The sequence below is a fragment of the Microtus pennsylvanicus genome, chromosome 11 (genome assembly GCF_037038515.1).
Source record: "Microtus pennsylvanicus isolate mMicPen1 chromosome 11, mMicPen1.hap1, whole genome shotgun sequence".
Lineage (NCBI taxonomy): Eukaryota > Metazoa > Chordata > Mammalia > Rodentia > Cricetidae > Microtus > Microtus pennsylvanicus.
This window is the reverse complement of record NC_134589.1, coordinates 51,871,685-51,888,765: the sequence shown is the minus strand read 5'-3', so window position 1 is coordinate 51,888,765 and position 17,081 is coordinate 51,871,685. Positions and strand designations below refer to the sequence as shown.

The following is a 17,081-nucleotide window of genomic DNA, read 5'->3' as shown; positions in this document are numbered from 1 at the left end:
GCCAAAAGCTACATAGAGAAACTTTGTCTCAACAAAAATAGTAATAATAATAATAATTATAAAATTTAAAAAATCCTAGGGGGCCAGCAAGGTGGCTCACTGAGTAAAAGTGCTTGCCACACAGCAAGCCTGACAACCTGAGTTTGATCTCCAGTGGAATTGATTCTGGAAAGTTCCTTTGACCGCCAACAGGTGTACTACATGAAGTGAATAAAACGGATAGTGAATTTTTTTAAACCCTAAGTTTTGTTTTATGCTTTGAAACAGAATCTCGTCATGTAGAACAACTTATGCTCAAATTTGTGATTTGCTGCCTTAGTCCCTAAGTACTTGCTCCTAGGAGTTCAGTCCCTTGGGTTGTGCTCAGCTTCCTTCTCTTGGCTCTGCTTTCCTGATTTATTGTACATGGACACTCCCACACCCCCAACTCTCCCAATCCTCGATAGAGCGGGCCCAGTCTGGTTCCTGATGTTGTCTTTATTGTCCACTGTTAGAGTGGGAAGGGCAGGGGAAGGCTGTTCTCACCCCATTCTCAGCCGGCTACATTTTCCATGGTCTAGGCTCTTTGTCCTGAGTCCACTGGGGCCACAAGCTTTCATCTAGAGAAAGAGGAGGTTGGGCTTTCTTGCAGCTGGGGTAAGCTCTTGTTCATGTGAGCCTCAAATCTCTAGAACCTACCCACTTAATCCCAATGCCTCTCTGGTTAGTGCAAGTACCCCCTTGCCTCTGCCCAGGCTCATGTCTGCGCCTGTTTCAGCATGGAGGGTTCTGGTTACTTCCATGTTCCTTTTCTGAGTTCCCTGGGCTTCGGTGTGTCAGCCCCTTAGCCCAACAGTTGGATGCCACCTGAGACCCATTGCCTCTGGAGGATATGGTACTAACTAGAGAGGGGTGGGGTAGCAGAGAGGAGTCAAGGAGGAGGCATGGTGTCACTGACTTATGCTAGGCTGGGGGGATTCTCAATCCCCCTGAGCATCCCTGATATCTGTTCTCTGTGACAAAGACATTAGACTCTGGGATGGTTAGGGCCTCTTTTAATGCCTAATGCTGATGCCCTGGCCTGCTAGGATTGGGAGGCTGGGAGGTGGGAGCTTGCTAAGAGCCAGGCTTAGATGGTACCCTCACCAGGTTGCAATAGTGTCATGGATATGTCCAGAGAGCCCTGAATGATTTTATCATACCCTATGGGGCTTCCAATAGGACCTGAAGTGCCTTTGGGATTCTCAGTAACCCAGATCAGGCCTGAAGAACCTGGAAGTAACGTAAGATGAGGGCTGGGGCACCTAGCAAGCTGCTTGTTCTGCCCGTCCACCCCCCGGGCTGTCCTCCCCAGCTCTCACTGTCCTGTTCTTCATCTTCTATATCCTCTCCGAGCTCTGGGTGGGAACAGGACCTCAGGTATCTTCCTTTACTGTAATACTCCCTGCGCTGTAGATTAGTCTGCTCCCCCACGGTAGAGTCTGAAGCTGAGGGGAACTGGTTTCTGTAAGTGGCAGAATCTGAAAAATCACCCAGACAGTCTGAGTCTGTGGCCACCTGCTGTGCACGGTGGGCCACTACCAGTTGGGAAATGTTCAGGTACCCAGTTCTCATCTGCCGTCCCGCCCTCCGTTTAGAAAACCTTCAGTGAGTCTGCATCCCCCAGTGGTTCACTCAAACTGTTCCCCAGCCTGTCACCTCTGGAGGCCACCCCGAGTGGAGACTCAGCTCCAGCTGACCCTTTTCTTCCCTGGAGTAACCTCCAACCATTGCCTCCCTACCAGACAGCAGGACTGTATGCCAGTGCTCTGGAGAGCAGAACAGCACGGAGAAGTGAGGAGCAGAGCCAAAGAGAGCAGATATGGAAAAAGCAAAGTTCAAGGAGATCTGGACTCTGGAAGAGCCTCTCGTCTACAGTCGTTCTTCAGTCCCGAGGTCCCTGTCCCTAACCAGTCTCTTGTCTACAGTCTCTTCAGTCCTGAGGTCTCTGCCACTAACCTTTGGTGCCTAGGGCATGGCTGTCAGTCACCAGGACAGTCTCGTTTTTGACTGCTGTGGCCAGTCTTCCTGCCCAGCCTTTGTCCACAGGCCTGGACTTCAGGTCCATCACCACACTTTGATTACTACTGCTGATGCTGGCACTAGCCCCACTGCTCTCATCCTCATTGGCCGAGGGCAGGTTTCTCGGGGCCTTCAGGAATTTGCCTTCACTGTAGTGTATCTTTCGGTGCTTGTCAAAATCACTGGAGTCTGTGGGCCAGTGTGGAGGCTTGGCTCTCCCTCCAGGCTTTCCCTCAAGGGTCACTCATGCTGCCTCCCCGGTCCATCAAGCCCTCCCCACCCACATCTCACGTACAAGTCTTGGCAAAGCTATCTGCAGTCCTTGAGCTTTTGTTGTCTCCATACTGGAGGACCTTGGGGAGGAAATTGTCCATTGTGGCAAACCTGAAGGGGAGGGAGACTAGTTGGGGGCACAGAAGCGGGAAAACAACAGTGGGGGCAGGTGGTGGGTGGGGACCAAGCTGGTGATCCCCCAGATCGGTTTTGCTTATGCCCAAGGGGGGGTGTAGTGTGTACCATTTTAGGGGCCAAAGAACAAAGCTAACTGAGACTGGTTCAGAGGTATGGGGCAGAGGGCACAGCTCTGCAGCAGACTCTCACCTCTCTGCCAGTGCTTCAGGGGTCACCTTCAGAGAAGACCCTGCAGACAGGTCCTCGTCATTGTCCTGCAGCCTGAGGAGAGGAAGCGGGGCTAGTACCTGAGGCTTCTAGGCCTCTTCCTCCTGTTCCCTTGCTGGAATACAGGAGTCCCAACTAAAAGCCTAGGGCTGAGGGCTTAGCACCTGTGGTAGGGGGTGCTGGGTTCATCCACCTTCATAAAGCCATAGTCTTTGTCAGCGGGGTGGTAGGTAGCCAAGATGTTCATCTCATCCCAGCGCTGAGATTTCCTAAGGTGTGGGGAGGACACAGCAAAGGAGGAAGCTCTCCTGGGGACCCTCCCCTAACAGAGGGGTCTCCTTCATCCTTCCAGGCATGCACAGAACTCTTCTGATATTCCCTTGTAGAGGCTAGGATTGGAGCCAGATGCCCGGTGGGAATTACAATGTGCTGTGGCCAGGATTTCTGTGACCCTTGCCGCCTCCCCCAAGTTTTGGAACCTCAGATTCCCTACCCAATAGCTCTCACCTACTGTCCCCTACCCCCTTTTCAGGACTCCGCCCCTTTTTTCTTGGCTTCCGCCCTAGGTGTCCTGAACTCTTCCCTCCCTTCTCAGGTTTGCTGGCTCCTGGCTAACCGCTGAGCAGCTTACTTCTCCGTACTGGAGGTTTTCTTCATCATGAAGGAACTGCTGTTTTTTAGGATGCTCCGGGGACGCTCCTCACAGTTTTGAGAGTTCAAGGGAGCTGACCCGGAGTGTGGACTATTCTCCGAGCTGGACACTTTAGGCTCCCCCGGCCCAGGGATGGACGCCCTAGTTGCACCGGTTTCAGTGCCAGGGGATTTGCTGGACCCAAGGCTACAACCTGCAACCTCCCCGTGATGCAGACAGGGTCTGGAACTGAGGGTCATTACCCCTTCAGAGAGCTGGATTGGACCAGGACTACGAATTACAGTGCCCCCGGAATGCAAGAGGGGGCCAGAACCAGGAAACAAGGCTACACCGGAGGGCATTCCGGTGTCTGTTTGTATACCTCGGACACCTCCTGGTACTGCCCTAGGAACCCCCCGAGGGGATTCCGCAGTGAGGCCGCTAACCGACGAGAGAGACTCGGGCTTCTCCATGGCTCAACTTGGTAGCCACTTCAATTACTCGGCCCAGCCTCTCAGCTCCACATAGCTCCGCCCCTTGGCCCTGCCCCCACCGCGGTGGGCGGGGGGCGCTGGGGCTCAGGGTCAGACTGGACCTCCACGGCCTCTGCTCCCCGGCGCTGGAGCAGGTGAAAACAAGACTATATAGAGACTACAGCCTGGGAGCCCCTTCGCACGCCCTTCTCTAATTGTCACACCCAAAGACTTTCTTTGTCTCTGTAATTTGCTCCCGCCCTTCTCCATCATCGCCCTTCTCCGAATCAACCAATCACAGTCAAGGGACCTGGTCAGGGCCGAGAAGCCCCTTGTGACATCATAGCCCTCCAGCCTCAGCGAGGTCCTTTGAGTAGGGTTGCGGTTCTGTTAATAGGTCTCAGGTAATCTCTTGGAGCTATCAGCAGCTCTGTTGCTTGAGATTACCTGTCGGGGTAGCTCTAGGCTCTTTCTTAGTAATTAAAAAAAAAATCTAAGTTACACTGAATCGTTGCTCAAGTTGGTCTTGAACGACCCGCGGGCTCCCCCCACAGTCAGCTAGCCCTGCCTCATAGGAGAGGTGTGATGCAAAGTGTATGGGGCGGAGGCGGGGAAGGTTGCGACGAGAGGTGCGGGACGGGCGACGAGAGGTGCAATGCGTGGATGGATTGCGACATTTCCGGTCTCGGGATTATGGAGGACCGAAACTCGGATTTATAAAACTACCTTTTCTCGGTCCAGGAGATAACGTTTATATTACTTTAGAGCGTGCAGTGTGAAAGAAAGCCCCTATTCCTTGTGGTAAAGGGACTACTTTAACACGTCTCTTCCCGACAAGGGCTGGGCCCTGGGCGCCGTGACGTCGCAAAGTGTATTTGGGCGCCAGCACGCCTCCGTCGCAAATACGCCCGCGGCGGGCGTTTCTCCCATTCGCTGTCGCAAAAGCCAACCAAATCCTCCGGTCTCTCCGAGCCGCTCTCGCTCTCATCCCGCCGTGCCGTAAAGCAAGTCCCCCGACCCCGTCGTCCTTCCGTTCCCCTCGTGACAGACCTTGTTCCTCAGCGCTGGATGCTTCGGTGCGGGCAGTGCCGTAAAGCACAGCCGGCCCCAGCCCCCGGCCGTATTCCCCCAGGGCGTCTGTCCGCCGCGGTTGCCACGGTGCCGCCAAGCGCGGCTGTCGCGCGGCCGCGGTTTCAGCGGCTATGGCGGCGGGGTCGGGTGGGAGTGGGGGCTCTGGGGCAGGCCCCGGGCCGGGGCCGGGGCCGGGCGGGGGTGGGGGCCCTGGCAGCAGCGGACCAGGACTCGGGTCCAGCGGGGGTCTGGGCAGTGGCGGGGAGCTGCACCCGCGCACCGGGCGCTTGGTAAGCCTGTCGGCCTGTGGGCGCACAGCGCGGCGGCAGCAGCCTGGCCAAGAGTTTAACCACGGGTTGGTGCTGAGCCGAGAACCCTTGCGCGATGGACGCGTCTTCACTGTCCGCATCGACCGCAAGGTGCGAAGCTGGGGCCGCGGAATCGTGGTGGCAGGGGAGTGGGGGTGGGAGCAGACGAGAAGGAGAAGAGGTAGGACTGCGAGAAAGTCTGTATGTCCAACCAAGTCTGCAGGTACCGACACCGAACCGGCAGCCTGCAGTGCACCAGAGAACAGGAAGGAAAAGAGCATGAAGCAGACATTCTGGAGAAAGCGTTTCCTCAGGGCCCAGTTGCTAGAATGACTAGTGACAGATGTAGCGCAATCTCTTGGGTCTTGGGGATGGAAGATAGACAGGTGCCTGAGCTGTGCTGGAGAGAATAGAGAAATAGTAAAAAGCACAAACCGTTGAAGGAAGATAGATGAGAACACATGGGAAAGGGAGGTGTGTATGGCTTGCTTGGCCCAGAGAAAGCCTTTGGGAAGAGGATGAGTCCGGGTGGAGCGCTACCTTACCAAGGACTGGGGCTGGGAATGAGAGGGATTTAGGAGAGTAGAATATACGGATCCAGGAATCGTGTGGCTGCGGTGGTTGAGGAGCCACAGAGACTAAAAGTCACAGGTTGAAACCAGGGTCTTTAACCAGCTTGCTCAGCGGTTGAAGAACTGCTGTGGTCAACACTGGGCAGCTAGATACAGCACACGGTTGCTACGGGAGAGCAGGGTCCAAAGAGTTGTGACTCTATGTCTGTTGTCTCAGAGGTCAAGGCGAGAGGGGCGTTGTCATGAGGAACACAGTTTCTGGCGGTGGGGTTCCATACTGAAACTCTGCCTCTCTCTCGTAGGTCAACTCCTGGAGTGGCTCCATTGAAATTGGAGTGACAGCCCTGGATCCCGGTGTGCTGGACTTCCCGAGCAGTGCCACTGGGCTGAAGGGGGGCTCCTGGGTAGTATCAGGCTGCTCGGTGCTACGGGATGGGCGCTCTGTATTGGAGGAGTATGGCCAGGACCTGGACCAGCTTGTCGAAGGGGACCGCGTGGGTGTGGAACGCACAGCCACTGGGGAGCTCCGGCTCTGGGTGAATGGGCGGGATTGCGGTGTGGCTGCCACTGGCCTGCCTGCTCGTGTCTGGGCTGTCGTGGACCTTTATGGCAAGTGCACCCAGATCACTGTGCTGCCCCCAGAGCCAGGCTTCAGCCCTCCTACTCCTGTCCCTACACCTCCCCTGGAGCCCTTAGCCCCTCCAGAAGACTCTGCCTTGTCGGAACAGGGGACCTCCGTGGATGAAGGTGAGAACACAGCTTGGGGGAAGCATGAGGTGTGACTGAAGAAATGGGGCAGAAATAGTCACAGTCAGCTGGGGGAGGGGCGGGGCCAGAGGCTGTCTAAGGGAACATAGGGGGTTAGAAGAGATGGTCTCCTGACTGTGGGCCCTGAAGCAAAGGCTGAACCCTTATTCCCCTCCCGTCCCACCTGGTCCCTAGCCTTCATGGTGTCCCCAGCGCAGGCCCGGCCGGAGACGTTTCCTAACAGCCTTGATTCGCATAATGGTGAGGGCTTCGGGGAAGCCCTGGGAAGGGGATTGGGTAGTGAGGTGGATAAGGGTGGGACTTCAAGAGATGGGTAGGGAGAAACGATCCCAAACTGGAGAGGATAGAGCCTCACCTTGGCTTCCTTTCTCCATCTTGCTGCTATAGACTTTGCCAGCATGGAGCTCTCTGAGGTGGTGAGCAATGCCATTCTGTCTGCCTACAATGGAGGCCTCCTTAATGTGAACCTGAGCTCCCCACCAGCAGGGGATGGATTAGCATCTAGCGGGCCTGCCACTTCTCCTGTCCTCACTTCCAATGATGCCCTGCTCTTTCACGAGAAGTGTGGAACCCTCATCAAACTCAGCAACAATAATAAGACGGCTGAGCGCCGGAGGCCCCTGGATGAATTCAACAATGGGGTTGTCATGACCAACCGCCCCCTTCGGGATAACGAGATGTTTGAGGTCTGTGAAATCCTGAAGTCTGGCTGAGCTTCCTGACAAAGATTGGGAGCTAAATGTCGGATTGATCCTTGATGTCAGGATGGTTGTGACTGATGAGGAACCAAGGGTTCAAGGGTCTATCTTCTGTTCTTATATTTTCTGTTCCTGTCTGCTCTCATTCAACCCCAGATCCGTATTGACAAGCTTGTAGACAAATGGTCAGGCTCCATCGAGATTGGTGTTACTACCCATAATCCCAACAGCCTGGAGTACCCAGCCACCATGACCAACCTCCAGTCAGGTACCAGCTGAGGAGAGGGACACGGGTTGTGGGCTGATGAGGGCAAGACCACCTGTTCCTTAACTGGGTGTCCATTTTTACCAGGTACCATCATGATGAGTGGCTGTGGGATCCTGACCAATGGCAAGGGTACTCGCCGGGAGTACTGTGAATTCAGTCTGGACGAACTGCAGGTGAATGCAGAGCACAGTAGTTTGGGCCAGGCCAGGGAAGCCAGTGTTAGCTAAGAGGAAGCCTCTTTCTCTCTGTGTGAGGCTTCTGAGAAGACAGGGATGTCTAACGGGATCTAAGTGTGATCATTAGTAGCACTTTTGTTCCCATTAGTACTGGGAATGGGACTCAGGACCTTGGACATGTTAGGCAAGTGCCCTACCACTGGGTTGTACCTCTAGCCCCTGTAGCTCTTAAATAGACTGAGATTGTAGAGCGTTGGGGAGATTGTTTTTAATGTGGTTTGACTCAATATCTGCTTTACATTGGGCCTTTGGGAAATGTGTCTGGAAAGCAGGAACTTAGGCCCTGCCCAGGAGTGGTCTTATGTGGATTTCTTCAGTAGGTAGTCTCCTGTGGAGTGGGGTGGTAGAAAGTGTCCAGGACTTGTGGAACCTGAGCCTGAGTGTAGCTGGATTCCAGACTAGAGTCTTTCTTCTTTGGCTAGGAGGGTGATCATATTGGCCTCACAAGGAAGTCCAACTCTGCCCTGCACTTCTTCATTAATGGCATTGACCAGGGTAAGGTGAAATACAAGAGAGACCACTGGCCGGGCTGCCAGTGGGTCTGCCTGACCCTTCTCTGCGACGCTCGCTCTTCTCACCCTTGACTCTTTGACTCTCTCTAGGCGTAGCTACCCCATTGACACCACCAGTGGTGTATGGTGTGGTGGATTTGTACGGGATGGCTGTGAAAGTCACCATCGTCCATAATAATAACCACAGTGACCGGCTCCGCCGGAACAATGCCATCCTGAGGGCTCTGTCCCCGGAGGGTGCTCTCCGCCGTGCTGCTCCTGCTGCCCAGGCAGAACCTGAACGCCTGCTCTTCCATCCAAACTGTGGACAGAAGGCAGCCATCACCCACGAGGGACGCACTGCCCTGAGGCCCCAGTATGACCTGTGGGGTGGGGTGAGACCTGCCAAGGGGGCCCAAATAGAGTGTGGGAGCAGTGAGGTGGGATCATGGGATGCAGAGTGTGTCTGGTGTGGGAGTTCCTGGACAGAAAGATGGAGACTTCCAGGTGCAGGAGGTCTGGTTGGTGTCCTGGGACAGTGGGTGCTGGACAGATACTGCCGGCTTGAGTGAGTGTGTCAATCTTCTGAGTCCCGACTTGCTATGCCCTCAGTGCCACTGATGACTTCAATCATGGCGTGGTGCTGAGCAGCAGAGCCCTCCGGGATGGAGAGGTGTTCCAGGTGCGCATCGACAAGATGGTGGACAAATGGGCTGGCTCCATTGAGATTGGTGTCACTACCCACAACCCTGCCTACCTCCAGTTGCCCTCTACTATGACCAATCTACGCTCTGGTGAGATCCTAAGGAGGTCAGGGCTGCTTTAGGGTCCAGGGAAGAAGCTGATGTGCGGGGTTCTGGATCCTGCCTTGTTCTTCATCTTCTGCCACTTCTGTCCCTGCAGGAACCTGGATGATGACAGGGAATGGTGTAATGCATAATGGGACAACCATCCTAGATGAATACGGACACAACCTGGACCGCCTCAAGGTGAGAGAATAGGGCGTACTCATGGGTCTAATGTTGGGGGCGTCACTGAGGTAGGGTGGATGCAGGACCTTCTCAAGCAGGAACTCTGCCTGACTCCTCACTCTAGCCCCCACTTCTTCCAAGGCAGGGGACACAGTGGGCGTGGTGCGGCGGGAGGATGGAACCCTCCACTTCTTTGTCAATGGAATGACTCAGGGCCCTGCTGCCTGGAATGTACCCCCGGGTGTCTATGCTGTCGTCGATCTCTATGGCCAGGCTGCTCAGGCCACTATTGTGGATGACGTGGGTGAGGGCCTGACGGCTGGGGTGAAGGATTAGGGTGGCCTTGGGAATCATTACAAACACTTACAGAGACTTAATGGGTGATGCCTATTGCAGAGGTGCCTCCAGTCTCTGAGCCACTCCCTGAAGGGAACAACCAGATGTCTCCAAGTTCCCCATCCTCGGCAGCTGGGGGCTCTGACCTGCGCTTCCACCAGCTGCATGGCAGTAATGCAGTCATCACTAATGGGGGTCGAACTGCTCTCCGTCATAACTGCCGAAGCGAGTTCAATGATGCCATTGTCATTTCCAACCGGTCAGTCTCTAGACTTTGATGTCTCCACAGTCCCACTGCCCACTTATGGCCTTAATGACCCCCACTCTCCCTTTCAGAGCCCTGCGGGATGGAGAACTGTTTGAAATTGTCATTCAGAAGATGGTAGACCGCTGGTCAGGCTCCATTGAAGCTGGTGAGGAACCATCTGTGAGGGGTGGAGGGTAGTGGGTGCCTGTGTCCTAGGGATCATTTCTTACTTTCTGCTTCCTCTCAGGAGTGACTGCCATCCGGCCTGAAGACCTGGAGTTTCCCAACACCATGACAGACATTGACTATGATACATGGATGCTGAGGTTGGGCTGTCTGCTCTTGAATCCAGCTTGGTAGGGATAGGTAGAGCTAGGTGGTACCAGAAAACTAAGCATGATTTGGATCTGTGGAACTGTCGCCATAGGCACTGGCACACTGGGGATCTAATAGCCCTCCTGTTCAGTTCTGGGAATTCCCACCCACGCAGCCTACTACAGAGCAGTTCCTGCTTTTCCCTAGGAGATTCCAGGGACAAAGAAGACAGGACTGGCCAGGCGGTGGTGGCGCATGCCTTTAATCCCAGCACTTGGGAGGCAGAGGCAGTGAGTTCAAGACCAGCCTGGTCTACAAGAGCTAGTTCCAGGACAGGCTCCAAAACCACAGAGAAACCCTGTCTTGAAAAACAAAAAAAAAAAAAAAAAAAAGACAGGACTGGGCCTCAGACCAAGATCAGGTCTCAGTATACGATGTCCAAAGCAGTGTGCGGTCCTGACAGGCAGAGACTAAGTATAGGCCAATATAGTGGTGAGGCCGGAAGGCTAACTCACCTTCTTCTGTCCTCGCAGTGGCACAGCTATCATGCAAGATGGTAATACGATGCGCAACAACTATGGCTGTGATCTGGATGCCCTGGGCACAGGTGCACGCATTGGCATGATGCGAACCGCCAAGGGTGATCTGCACTACTTCATTAACGGACAGGACCAAGGCGCCGCCTGCTCAGGCTTGCCTCCGGGTAAAGGTGACTACTCTGTGCTTCGCCTGCCACCCCTTGCTCAGCTCGCTCAGGACCTCAGACTTCTGATGCCTTTCTTTCCTGCACAGAGGTGTATGCAGTGGTGGATCTCTATGGCCAGTGTGTCCAGGTGTCTATCACCAATGCTACCGGCCCTATGGACAACAGTCTGGCGACCAGCAACACTGCCACCGAGAAGTCCTTCCCTCTGCATTCCCCAGGTACCCGTTATGCAGCCCAAGAATCCTGTTTAAGGAAGGGGAAGGCCCTGTGGCAAGCAGTCTATGGGTGTGGGGGGGGCTGTTATTAAACTGAGACACAGAGTCGTATGATTTCCCTGACTCGCAGAGACCAAGATACCATGCACTGGGCATTTTGTGTCTTACTGTGGTGAAAGGTGTCCAGAGGTCTTGATGTGGCAGATGGGGCCTTAGCTTTTCATGTGAAAGCTTTACCCCGCATCCCATCTGAAGGTAATTTCCCTAACCCTAATCCTTTATCAAAACATCTACCTACAGTGGCAGGTGTAGCTCACCGATTCCATAACACATGTGGCAAGAACGTCACTCTGGAGGAGGATGGCACACGGGCAGTACGTGTCGCTGGCTATGCTCACGGCCTGGTTTTCAGCACCAAGGAGCTCAAGGCTGAAGAAGTCTTTGAGGTGGGTTTGTGGAGAAGTGGGTTTACCAGGCCATCACACAGGACCAGCTAATGGGCTCGTTCTTACTCACAGGTAAAAGTGGAAGAGCTTGATGAGAAGTGGGCAGGATCCCTCCGGCTGGGGCTGACCACACTAGCCCCCGAGGAGATGGGGCCTGGAGCAGGCAGTGGGCCGGGGCTGCCTCCCTCCTTGCCAGAACTCCGGACAAAGAGCACCTGGATGGTGTCCAGCTGTGAAGTGAGACGAGATGGGCATCTCCAAAGGATGAACTATGGCCGCAACCTCGAGAGGCTAGGGGTGAAGCAGCTGGCACTAAGACAGGTAGGGGTTGGGAGTAGGAGTAGAAGAAAGTTGGCTGAGCAGCTGTCTTTGTCCCACGGGATCTAGGTGGGGAGCCGTGTGGGCATCCGTCGGGGTGCAGATGACACAATGCACGTCCTGGTAGATGGAGAAGATATGGGGCCTGCAGCCACCGGCATCGCCAAGGTGAGTCTAAGAACTTGTTTGCTTTTGGGGAGTGGGTTGTCGGTTGAAGGGCTTGTGCTGACTTCTGGCTTCCTTGGTCTTGCGTTCCCAGAATGTGTGGGCTGTGTTGGATCTATACGGGCCAGTACGCAGTGTGTCCATTGTCAGCTCCACAAGGCTGGAGGAACCAGAAGGCACCCAGCCACCTTCTCCCAGCTCAGACACTGGCAGTGAGGGCGAGGAAGATGATGAGGGCGAGGAGCACGGGCTGAGAGTAAGAGGCTGCCATGGTACCTGCTGGGTTGGTGGGCCACTAGTTACCAGAGTAGAGCTTCTCCGCTGGTCCAGCAGACTCAGGCTTGAGCTCTGTGCACTCCAGTGTGCTGGGTGAGAACTGTAATTGGTATCTTGTGCAGCTCAGTCTCTTGCTCCATACCAGGGCCAGAATCAAGTGGGTATTATGCCCACAGCCCTTGAATTCCTGGAAAACCATGGGAAGAATATCCTCTTATCCAATGGGAACCGTACAGCCACACGAGTGGCTAGCTACAATCAGGGCATCGTTGTCATCAACCAGCCCCTGGTACCCCACCTGCTTGTTCAGGTATGTCTTTCTTCTTACCTAGCTCCTGTTACTTCAGGGTGAGGGGCCCTTTTTTGTTTTGTTTTGTCCTGTTTTTGTTTTCTTAGACAAGGTTTATTTGTGTAGCCCTGGCTGTCCTGGAAGACCAGGCTGTAGACCAGCTGGCCTCAAACACAGAGATCTGCCTACTTCTGCCTCCCTAGTGCTAGGATTAAAGGTGTGCACCACCACTGCCCAGCATTAGGGGCCCTTTCTGCTGCAAACTAAAAGACAGGCAGAAAGTGAGCCAGTTGAAAGAATTGTCTAGGAACAGACCAGGGTTCAAAGAGAAAGGATGTTGGGGGTGCAGCTCATTGTAGAACATTTATTTAACATGTGTTAGGACCTGGATTCAATTTCCGGCAGCAGGAGACAGGGAAGGAAACATCTGAGTTGGTAGTTTTTGTTCTCTACAAACATCAGAAAGGGTGCTGTACCAGGCAGCCATACTCTGGTTTGGGTGCTAAGACTGATTTAGGTAGGCAGGTGGCTTCTATCCTAGAAGCTGTGAGTATATAGTTCCTTCTCATGCAGGTGCGGATCGACTTCCTGAACCGACAGTGGACATCTTCTCTCGTTCTGGGAGTCATCACCTGCCCACCTGAGAGGCTTAACTTCCCTGCCTCTGCTTGTGCACTTAAACGGGCAGCCTGGCTCCTGCGGGGCCGTGGTGTCTTCCACAATGGTCTGAAGGTGAGGAGGGAGCCAGGAAGACTGGAATGACCAAGCCTCTGAATGGAGAGGACCTGGCCAAAAGGGAGACATGCATGTCATTACCTGGACAGTCTTTGGCCCATTTATTGCTTCCTCCTGTGCCCCAGCCATTGAGAATGTTAAAGTTGGAAGTGAAAAGGGGACTCTAGGTAAATGAAATGGGAACAGAGCCTAGGCCATGGGCATGGATCCAGACAAAGCTCAGGGACTGGCAGTTAGAAACACTGAAACCGTAGGGAGGCTGCTGGTATGGTGGGCCTGATGTCTGAAGACAGTAGTCCTTTCCTCTTAGATCTGTGAGAAGTTCGGGCCAAATCTTGATACGTGTCCTGAAGGCACCATCCTGGGGCTGCGGCTAGACTGCTCTGGAGGGCTCCATCTCCACATCAATGGGGTGGACCAGGGGGTAGCTGTGCCGGATGTGCCCCAGCCGTGCCATGCACTTGTGGACCTCTATGGACAGTGTGAGCAGGTTAGTGGCCGCAGAGATGGGGTAAGGGGAGTCCTGGGGTACTGGGAAGCTTCTGGCCCACAAAGGGGATCTGGGGACCTGTCGAGCTATGGCTGACTACTCTCTTCCACAGGTGACAATTGTGAGCCCTGACCCAGGGGCGGCCAGTGGGAAGATTGCTGGAACCCAGGGAGACATGGAAAAGGCTGATATGGTAGACGGTGCGTTTGCTCAACGGGATAATTATGTTGCCCTGCTTGTCTGCCCGTTCATGTCCTATCCAGTCCTTCCGCAGCCCAGCTCCTATGACTTTTCTTTCACCTACTATTCCAGGCATAAAGGAAAGTGTGTGCTGGGGTCCACCGCCTGCTGCTAGCCCTTTAAAGAGCTGCGAGTACCATGCCCTTTGCTCCCGCTTCCAGGAACTGCTGTTGCTTCCAGGTGAGTCCTAATCCTCAGAGCCTCATTCCCATGGCTGGACACCAGCTGGAGAGCAACGGTGTGGCTGAGGCCAGGACAGGAGCACCAAGCCTGTTGTTCATTGTCCCACAGAAGATTATTTCATGCCTCCACCAAAGCGTAGCTTATGCTACTGTGAATCTTGCCGGAAGTTGCGAGGAGATGAGGCTCACAGGCGCCGAGGAGAGCCTCCCCGGGAATATGCCCTGCCTTTTGGATGGTGCAGGTTCAATCTTAGGTACTTATGAGTCACAGGCATGGATTTTCCCCTTTGCTCTTTTCCCTGAGAAAGAAGAATCCCAGGGAAAAAAAGTGATAGGACTTCTTGTGTGTGGGACAATCTTGAGGAGCCACTGACCTTTGACTTGTCTGTCTTATCTGTCCTTTCAGGGTGAATCCCCATCTAGAAGCTGGGACACTAACAAAGAAGTGGCACATGGCATATCATGGAAGCAGTGTAGCAGTTGTACGGAGGGTGCTGGACCGAGGGGAGTTGGGAGCAGGTATCGTGGAGTGGGCTGGGCCTAGGGATACTAGGAGGAATCACAGGGCTGCCCTCACCCAACTCTCTCCACAGGTACTACCTCCATCCTGAGCTGCCGACCCTTGAAGGGAGAGCCTGGGGTGGGCTTTGAGGAGCCTAGTGAGAACTGTGCACCTCCCCGGGAGGAGCAGCCTCCTCCAGTGCTGCTCTCGCCATCCCTTCAGTATGCCGGGGCAGAGACCCTGGCCTCCAAAGTGCAGTGAGTACTGAGAGGAGACCTCTGAGGTCTCAGATTTAGAAGGGGCCCCAAGATTTTGGGTACTTAGGATTCTATACCCCTTTTCCCCACACTGGCGTGACAGTTGCTCCTTAACCTTTTTGTTTGCTTGTTTGTTTCATTTAAGACAGGGTTTCACTTTGTAGACCAGGCTAGCCTCGAACTCAGACATCCCGTAACACTTTAGCTGGGGGAGCCTTCCCCTAGCACACCTGCCTCTGCCTTCTGTGTGCTGGGATGAAAGCCACCACCCAAATGGTTATTTGTTTGTTTGTTTTAAAGTTTTTTATGTGTATGGGTGTTTTACCTGCATGTAAGTCTGTGTAGCGTGTGTGTGCAGTGCCTGCAGAGGCCAGGAGAAGGCATCAGGTCCTCTGGAACTGGAGTTACAGGCAGTTGTGAGCTGCCGTGTGGGTGCTGGGAATTGAACCAGGGTTCTATAGAATAACCTGTGCTCTTAAACACTGAACCATTTCTCCAACAGCCTACCTCCCCACTGCCACTCCTTACCCCGTGTGTATTTTGTTTGTTTTGTTTTGAGACAGGGTTTCTCTGTGTAGCCCTGGCTGTCCTGGAACTCAGTCTGATGACCAGGTTGGCCTCGAACTAAAGATCCTCGTGAGAGCTGGGATTAAAGGTGTAACCCATCACCACTTCATTGTTTATTTTTGTTTGTTTGTGCTTTTTTGTTTTGTTTTGTTTTCCTGTGAAAGGATTTCTTCATCTAACAGCTCTGGCTGTCCTGGAACCTGTTTTGTAGACCAGGTTGGCCTAGAACTCCCAGATATCCTCCTGCCTCTGCCTTCCAAGTGCTGGGATTAAAGGTGTACACTAACTGCCACTGCCCAGTTTTTTGTTTTGTTTTGGTTTTTTGTTTGTTTGTTTGTTTTGAAAACCAGGGGGAAAAATAGCCCAACCTGGTCTCAAACTTGTGCTTGGTATGTATGTATCTGAGTTGGTCTTGGACACCTGCTCCTTCTGCCTCCACCTACATCCTGAGTGCTGGGATTGGAAGAGTTCATCACTTATGTCTGGTTTTCCTCGATTATATATGCATCATAGTCTTTTTGAATGTCCTAGCACTGCATAAACTGTGTTTTAACACATACCTGGAGTCGTAACACTAGGAGGCAGATGCAAAGGATCAGGATTTTAAGGTTACCTCCACCTTTATAGGGAGTTTGAGGCTAACCTGGGATAGAGACCCTGTTCTGCCCCAAAGCGTGGGTGAAGTAGATGAGAAGTGCACTTGGAGTGTCTAGAACAAACACGAAATAGAACCCCAGGGTAAACACACCCATGAAGAGGGTCATGAAGGAGTTTGCTGAGCGGGATTTGGGGAGAGTCAAGTTGGTGCTAAGCCATTCATCAGTTGGGGGAGCTTAGAAGCCTTACCCACCTCCTGTTTCTGCTTGTCTAACAGATTCCGGGACCCAAAATCCCAGCGGACACACCAGGCTCAGGTGGCCTTTCAGGTGTGTGTGCGTCCTGGCTCCTACACTCCTGGCCCTCCTTCTGCTGCCCTCAGAGAACTTCCTGACCAGCACTTCAGCCCATCGGAACTTGAGTGGGTCACTAAGGAGAAAGGAGCTACACTCCTGTATGCCCTGCTGGTACGGGTGGAATAAGGAGTGAGATGCCACTACTACAAGCACAGCCGGGCCTCAAGCAAGCCCAGGTCTCTTGAATGACGACTGCCTCCACCTCATTCCAGTGACTGACGGCATGTCCAGGTGCTTTCCTGGAAGGAGGAGCACATAGACAGGCTTTGATTTAGGCCAGGTGTGAAGCACATCTCGACATTCAGGGCCCAGCACACTCCCTCTGCCGAGAGGGAGCTCGTCGGGAGCCCAGCTCCAGGTTCTGGGTCCCCCCTTCATGCACTGACTTGGGGAACATGACTCCCTATTACCCTCCCCCATATCACTTAATTTATTTCCGTTTTTGTTCTGGTTACTGTGAATCCCAAAGGAGTCTCTGTGCCCACACAAAGCTGCTTTTTCCGTGGCCAGGGGTGCCATGGAGCGGGAGTGGGGAAGGAAGGGCAGCCCAAGGAAGCTGCGAGCCCTCTGTACAGTTGTTACTGATTTCTAAGGAGCCAATAAATACTGTCTTCAGAGCGTCTGCCTCTGTCTTCCGCGGCCTCGTGAGGTGGAGAGTTCCAGGGGTTCTTGGCAAAAGGCTAGCTTTTCCCAGGCC

General features: G+C 53.8%; 2 protein-coding genes across 6 annotated transcripts; one reads left to right on the top strand and one right to left on the bottom strand.

Moving 5' to 3' along the window:
* Window positions 1-443: 443 nt before the first annotated feature.
* LOC142860553 (uncharacterized) lies at window positions 444-3,815 on the bottom strand. Of its 2 annotated transcripts, none has more exons than XM_075991968.1 (8): window positions 3,290-3,815; window positions 2,823-2,927; window positions 2,641-2,712; window positions 2,336-2,424; window positions 1,978-2,229; window positions 1,341-1,499; window positions 1,204-1,251; window positions 444-599 (listed from the first exon to the last, which is right to left on the bottom strand). In XM_075991968.1, the coding sequence occupies exons 1-8, from the start codon at window positions 3,760-3,762 to the stop codon at window positions 541-543; spliced, it is 1,257 nt and encodes a 418-aa protein (XP_075848083.1). In that variant the 5' UTR covers window positions 3,763-3,815; the 3' UTR covers window positions 444-540. The 2 variants fall into 2 exon arrangements, with proteins under 2 accessions (XP_075848083.1, XP_075848082.1); XM_075991967.1 differs by having other exon boundaries at window positions 1,978-2,248; window positions 2,321-2,393.
* A 1,134-nt stretch (window positions 3,816-4,949) lies between these two features.
* On the top strand, window positions 4,950-16,997 carry Neurl4 (neuralized E3 ubiquitin protein ligase 4). 4 transcript variants are annotated; one of them, XM_075991964.1, is made up of 29 exons: window positions 4,950-5,252; window positions 6,016-6,460; window positions 6,656-6,721; window positions 6,869-7,167; window positions 7,336-7,447; window positions 7,532-7,620; window positions 8,106-8,178; window positions 8,286-8,550; window positions 8,787-8,968; window positions 9,078-9,163; window positions 9,287-9,449; window positions 9,542-9,740; window positions 9,818-9,894; window positions 9,976-10,054; window positions 10,577-10,746; window positions 10,836-10,967; window positions 11,265-11,410; window positions 11,483-11,707; window positions 11,798-11,896; window positions 11,988-12,149; window positions 12,315-12,479; window positions 13,032-13,190; window positions 13,504-13,683; window positions 13,796-13,883; window positions 13,996-14,103; window positions 14,215-14,359; window positions 14,512-14,624; window positions 14,699-14,864; window positions 16,306-16,997. In XM_075991964.1, exons 1-29 carry the CDS (start codon window positions 4,965-4,967, stop codon window positions 16,508-16,510), a joined length of 4,686 nt encoding a protein of 1,561 aa, XP_075848079.1. In that variant the 5' UTR covers window positions 4,950-4,964; the 3' UTR covers window positions 16,511-16,997. The 4 variants fall into 4 exon arrangements, with proteins under 4 accessions (XP_075848079.1, XP_075848078.1, XP_075848081.1 ...); XM_075991963.1 differs by having other exon boundaries at window positions 10,577-10,752; XM_075991966.1 differs by lacking the exon at window positions 6,656-6,721.
* The last annotated feature ends 84 nt before the right edge of the window (window positions 16,998-17,081 follow it).

What these genes read in the sequence shown, in the direction of transcription:
- LOC142860553 (XM_075991967.1), bottom strand. Translation starts at nt 3,762, where the DNA reads ATGGAGAAGCCCGAGTCTCTCTCGTCGGTTAGCGGCCTCACTGCGGAA. An exon ending in AAAACCTCCAGTACGGAGAA is followed by an intron (nt 2,928 to 3,289) that starts GTAAGCTGCTCA and finishes CCCACACCTTAG; the next exon opens with GAAATCTCAGCGCTGGGATG. An exon ending in GAATCCCAAAGGCACTTCAG is followed by an intron (nt 600 to 1,203) that starts GTCCTATTGGAA and finishes CTCTTTCTCTAG; the next exon opens with ATGAAAGCTTGTGGCCCCAG.
- Neurl4 (XM_075991963.1), top strand. Translation starts at nt 4,965, where the DNA reads ATGGCGGCGGGGTCGGGTGGGAGTGGGGGCTCTGGGGCAGGCCCCGGG. An exon ending in TCAGTCTGGACGAACTGCAG is followed by an intron (nt 7,621 to 8,105) that starts GTGAATGCAGAG and finishes TTCTTTGGCTAG; the next exon opens with GAGGGTGATCATATTGGCCT. An exon ending in CATTAATGGCATTGACCAGG is followed by an intron (nt 8,179 to 8,285) that starts GTAAGGTGAAAT and finishes GACTCTCTCTAG; the next exon opens with GCGTAGCTACCCCATTGACA.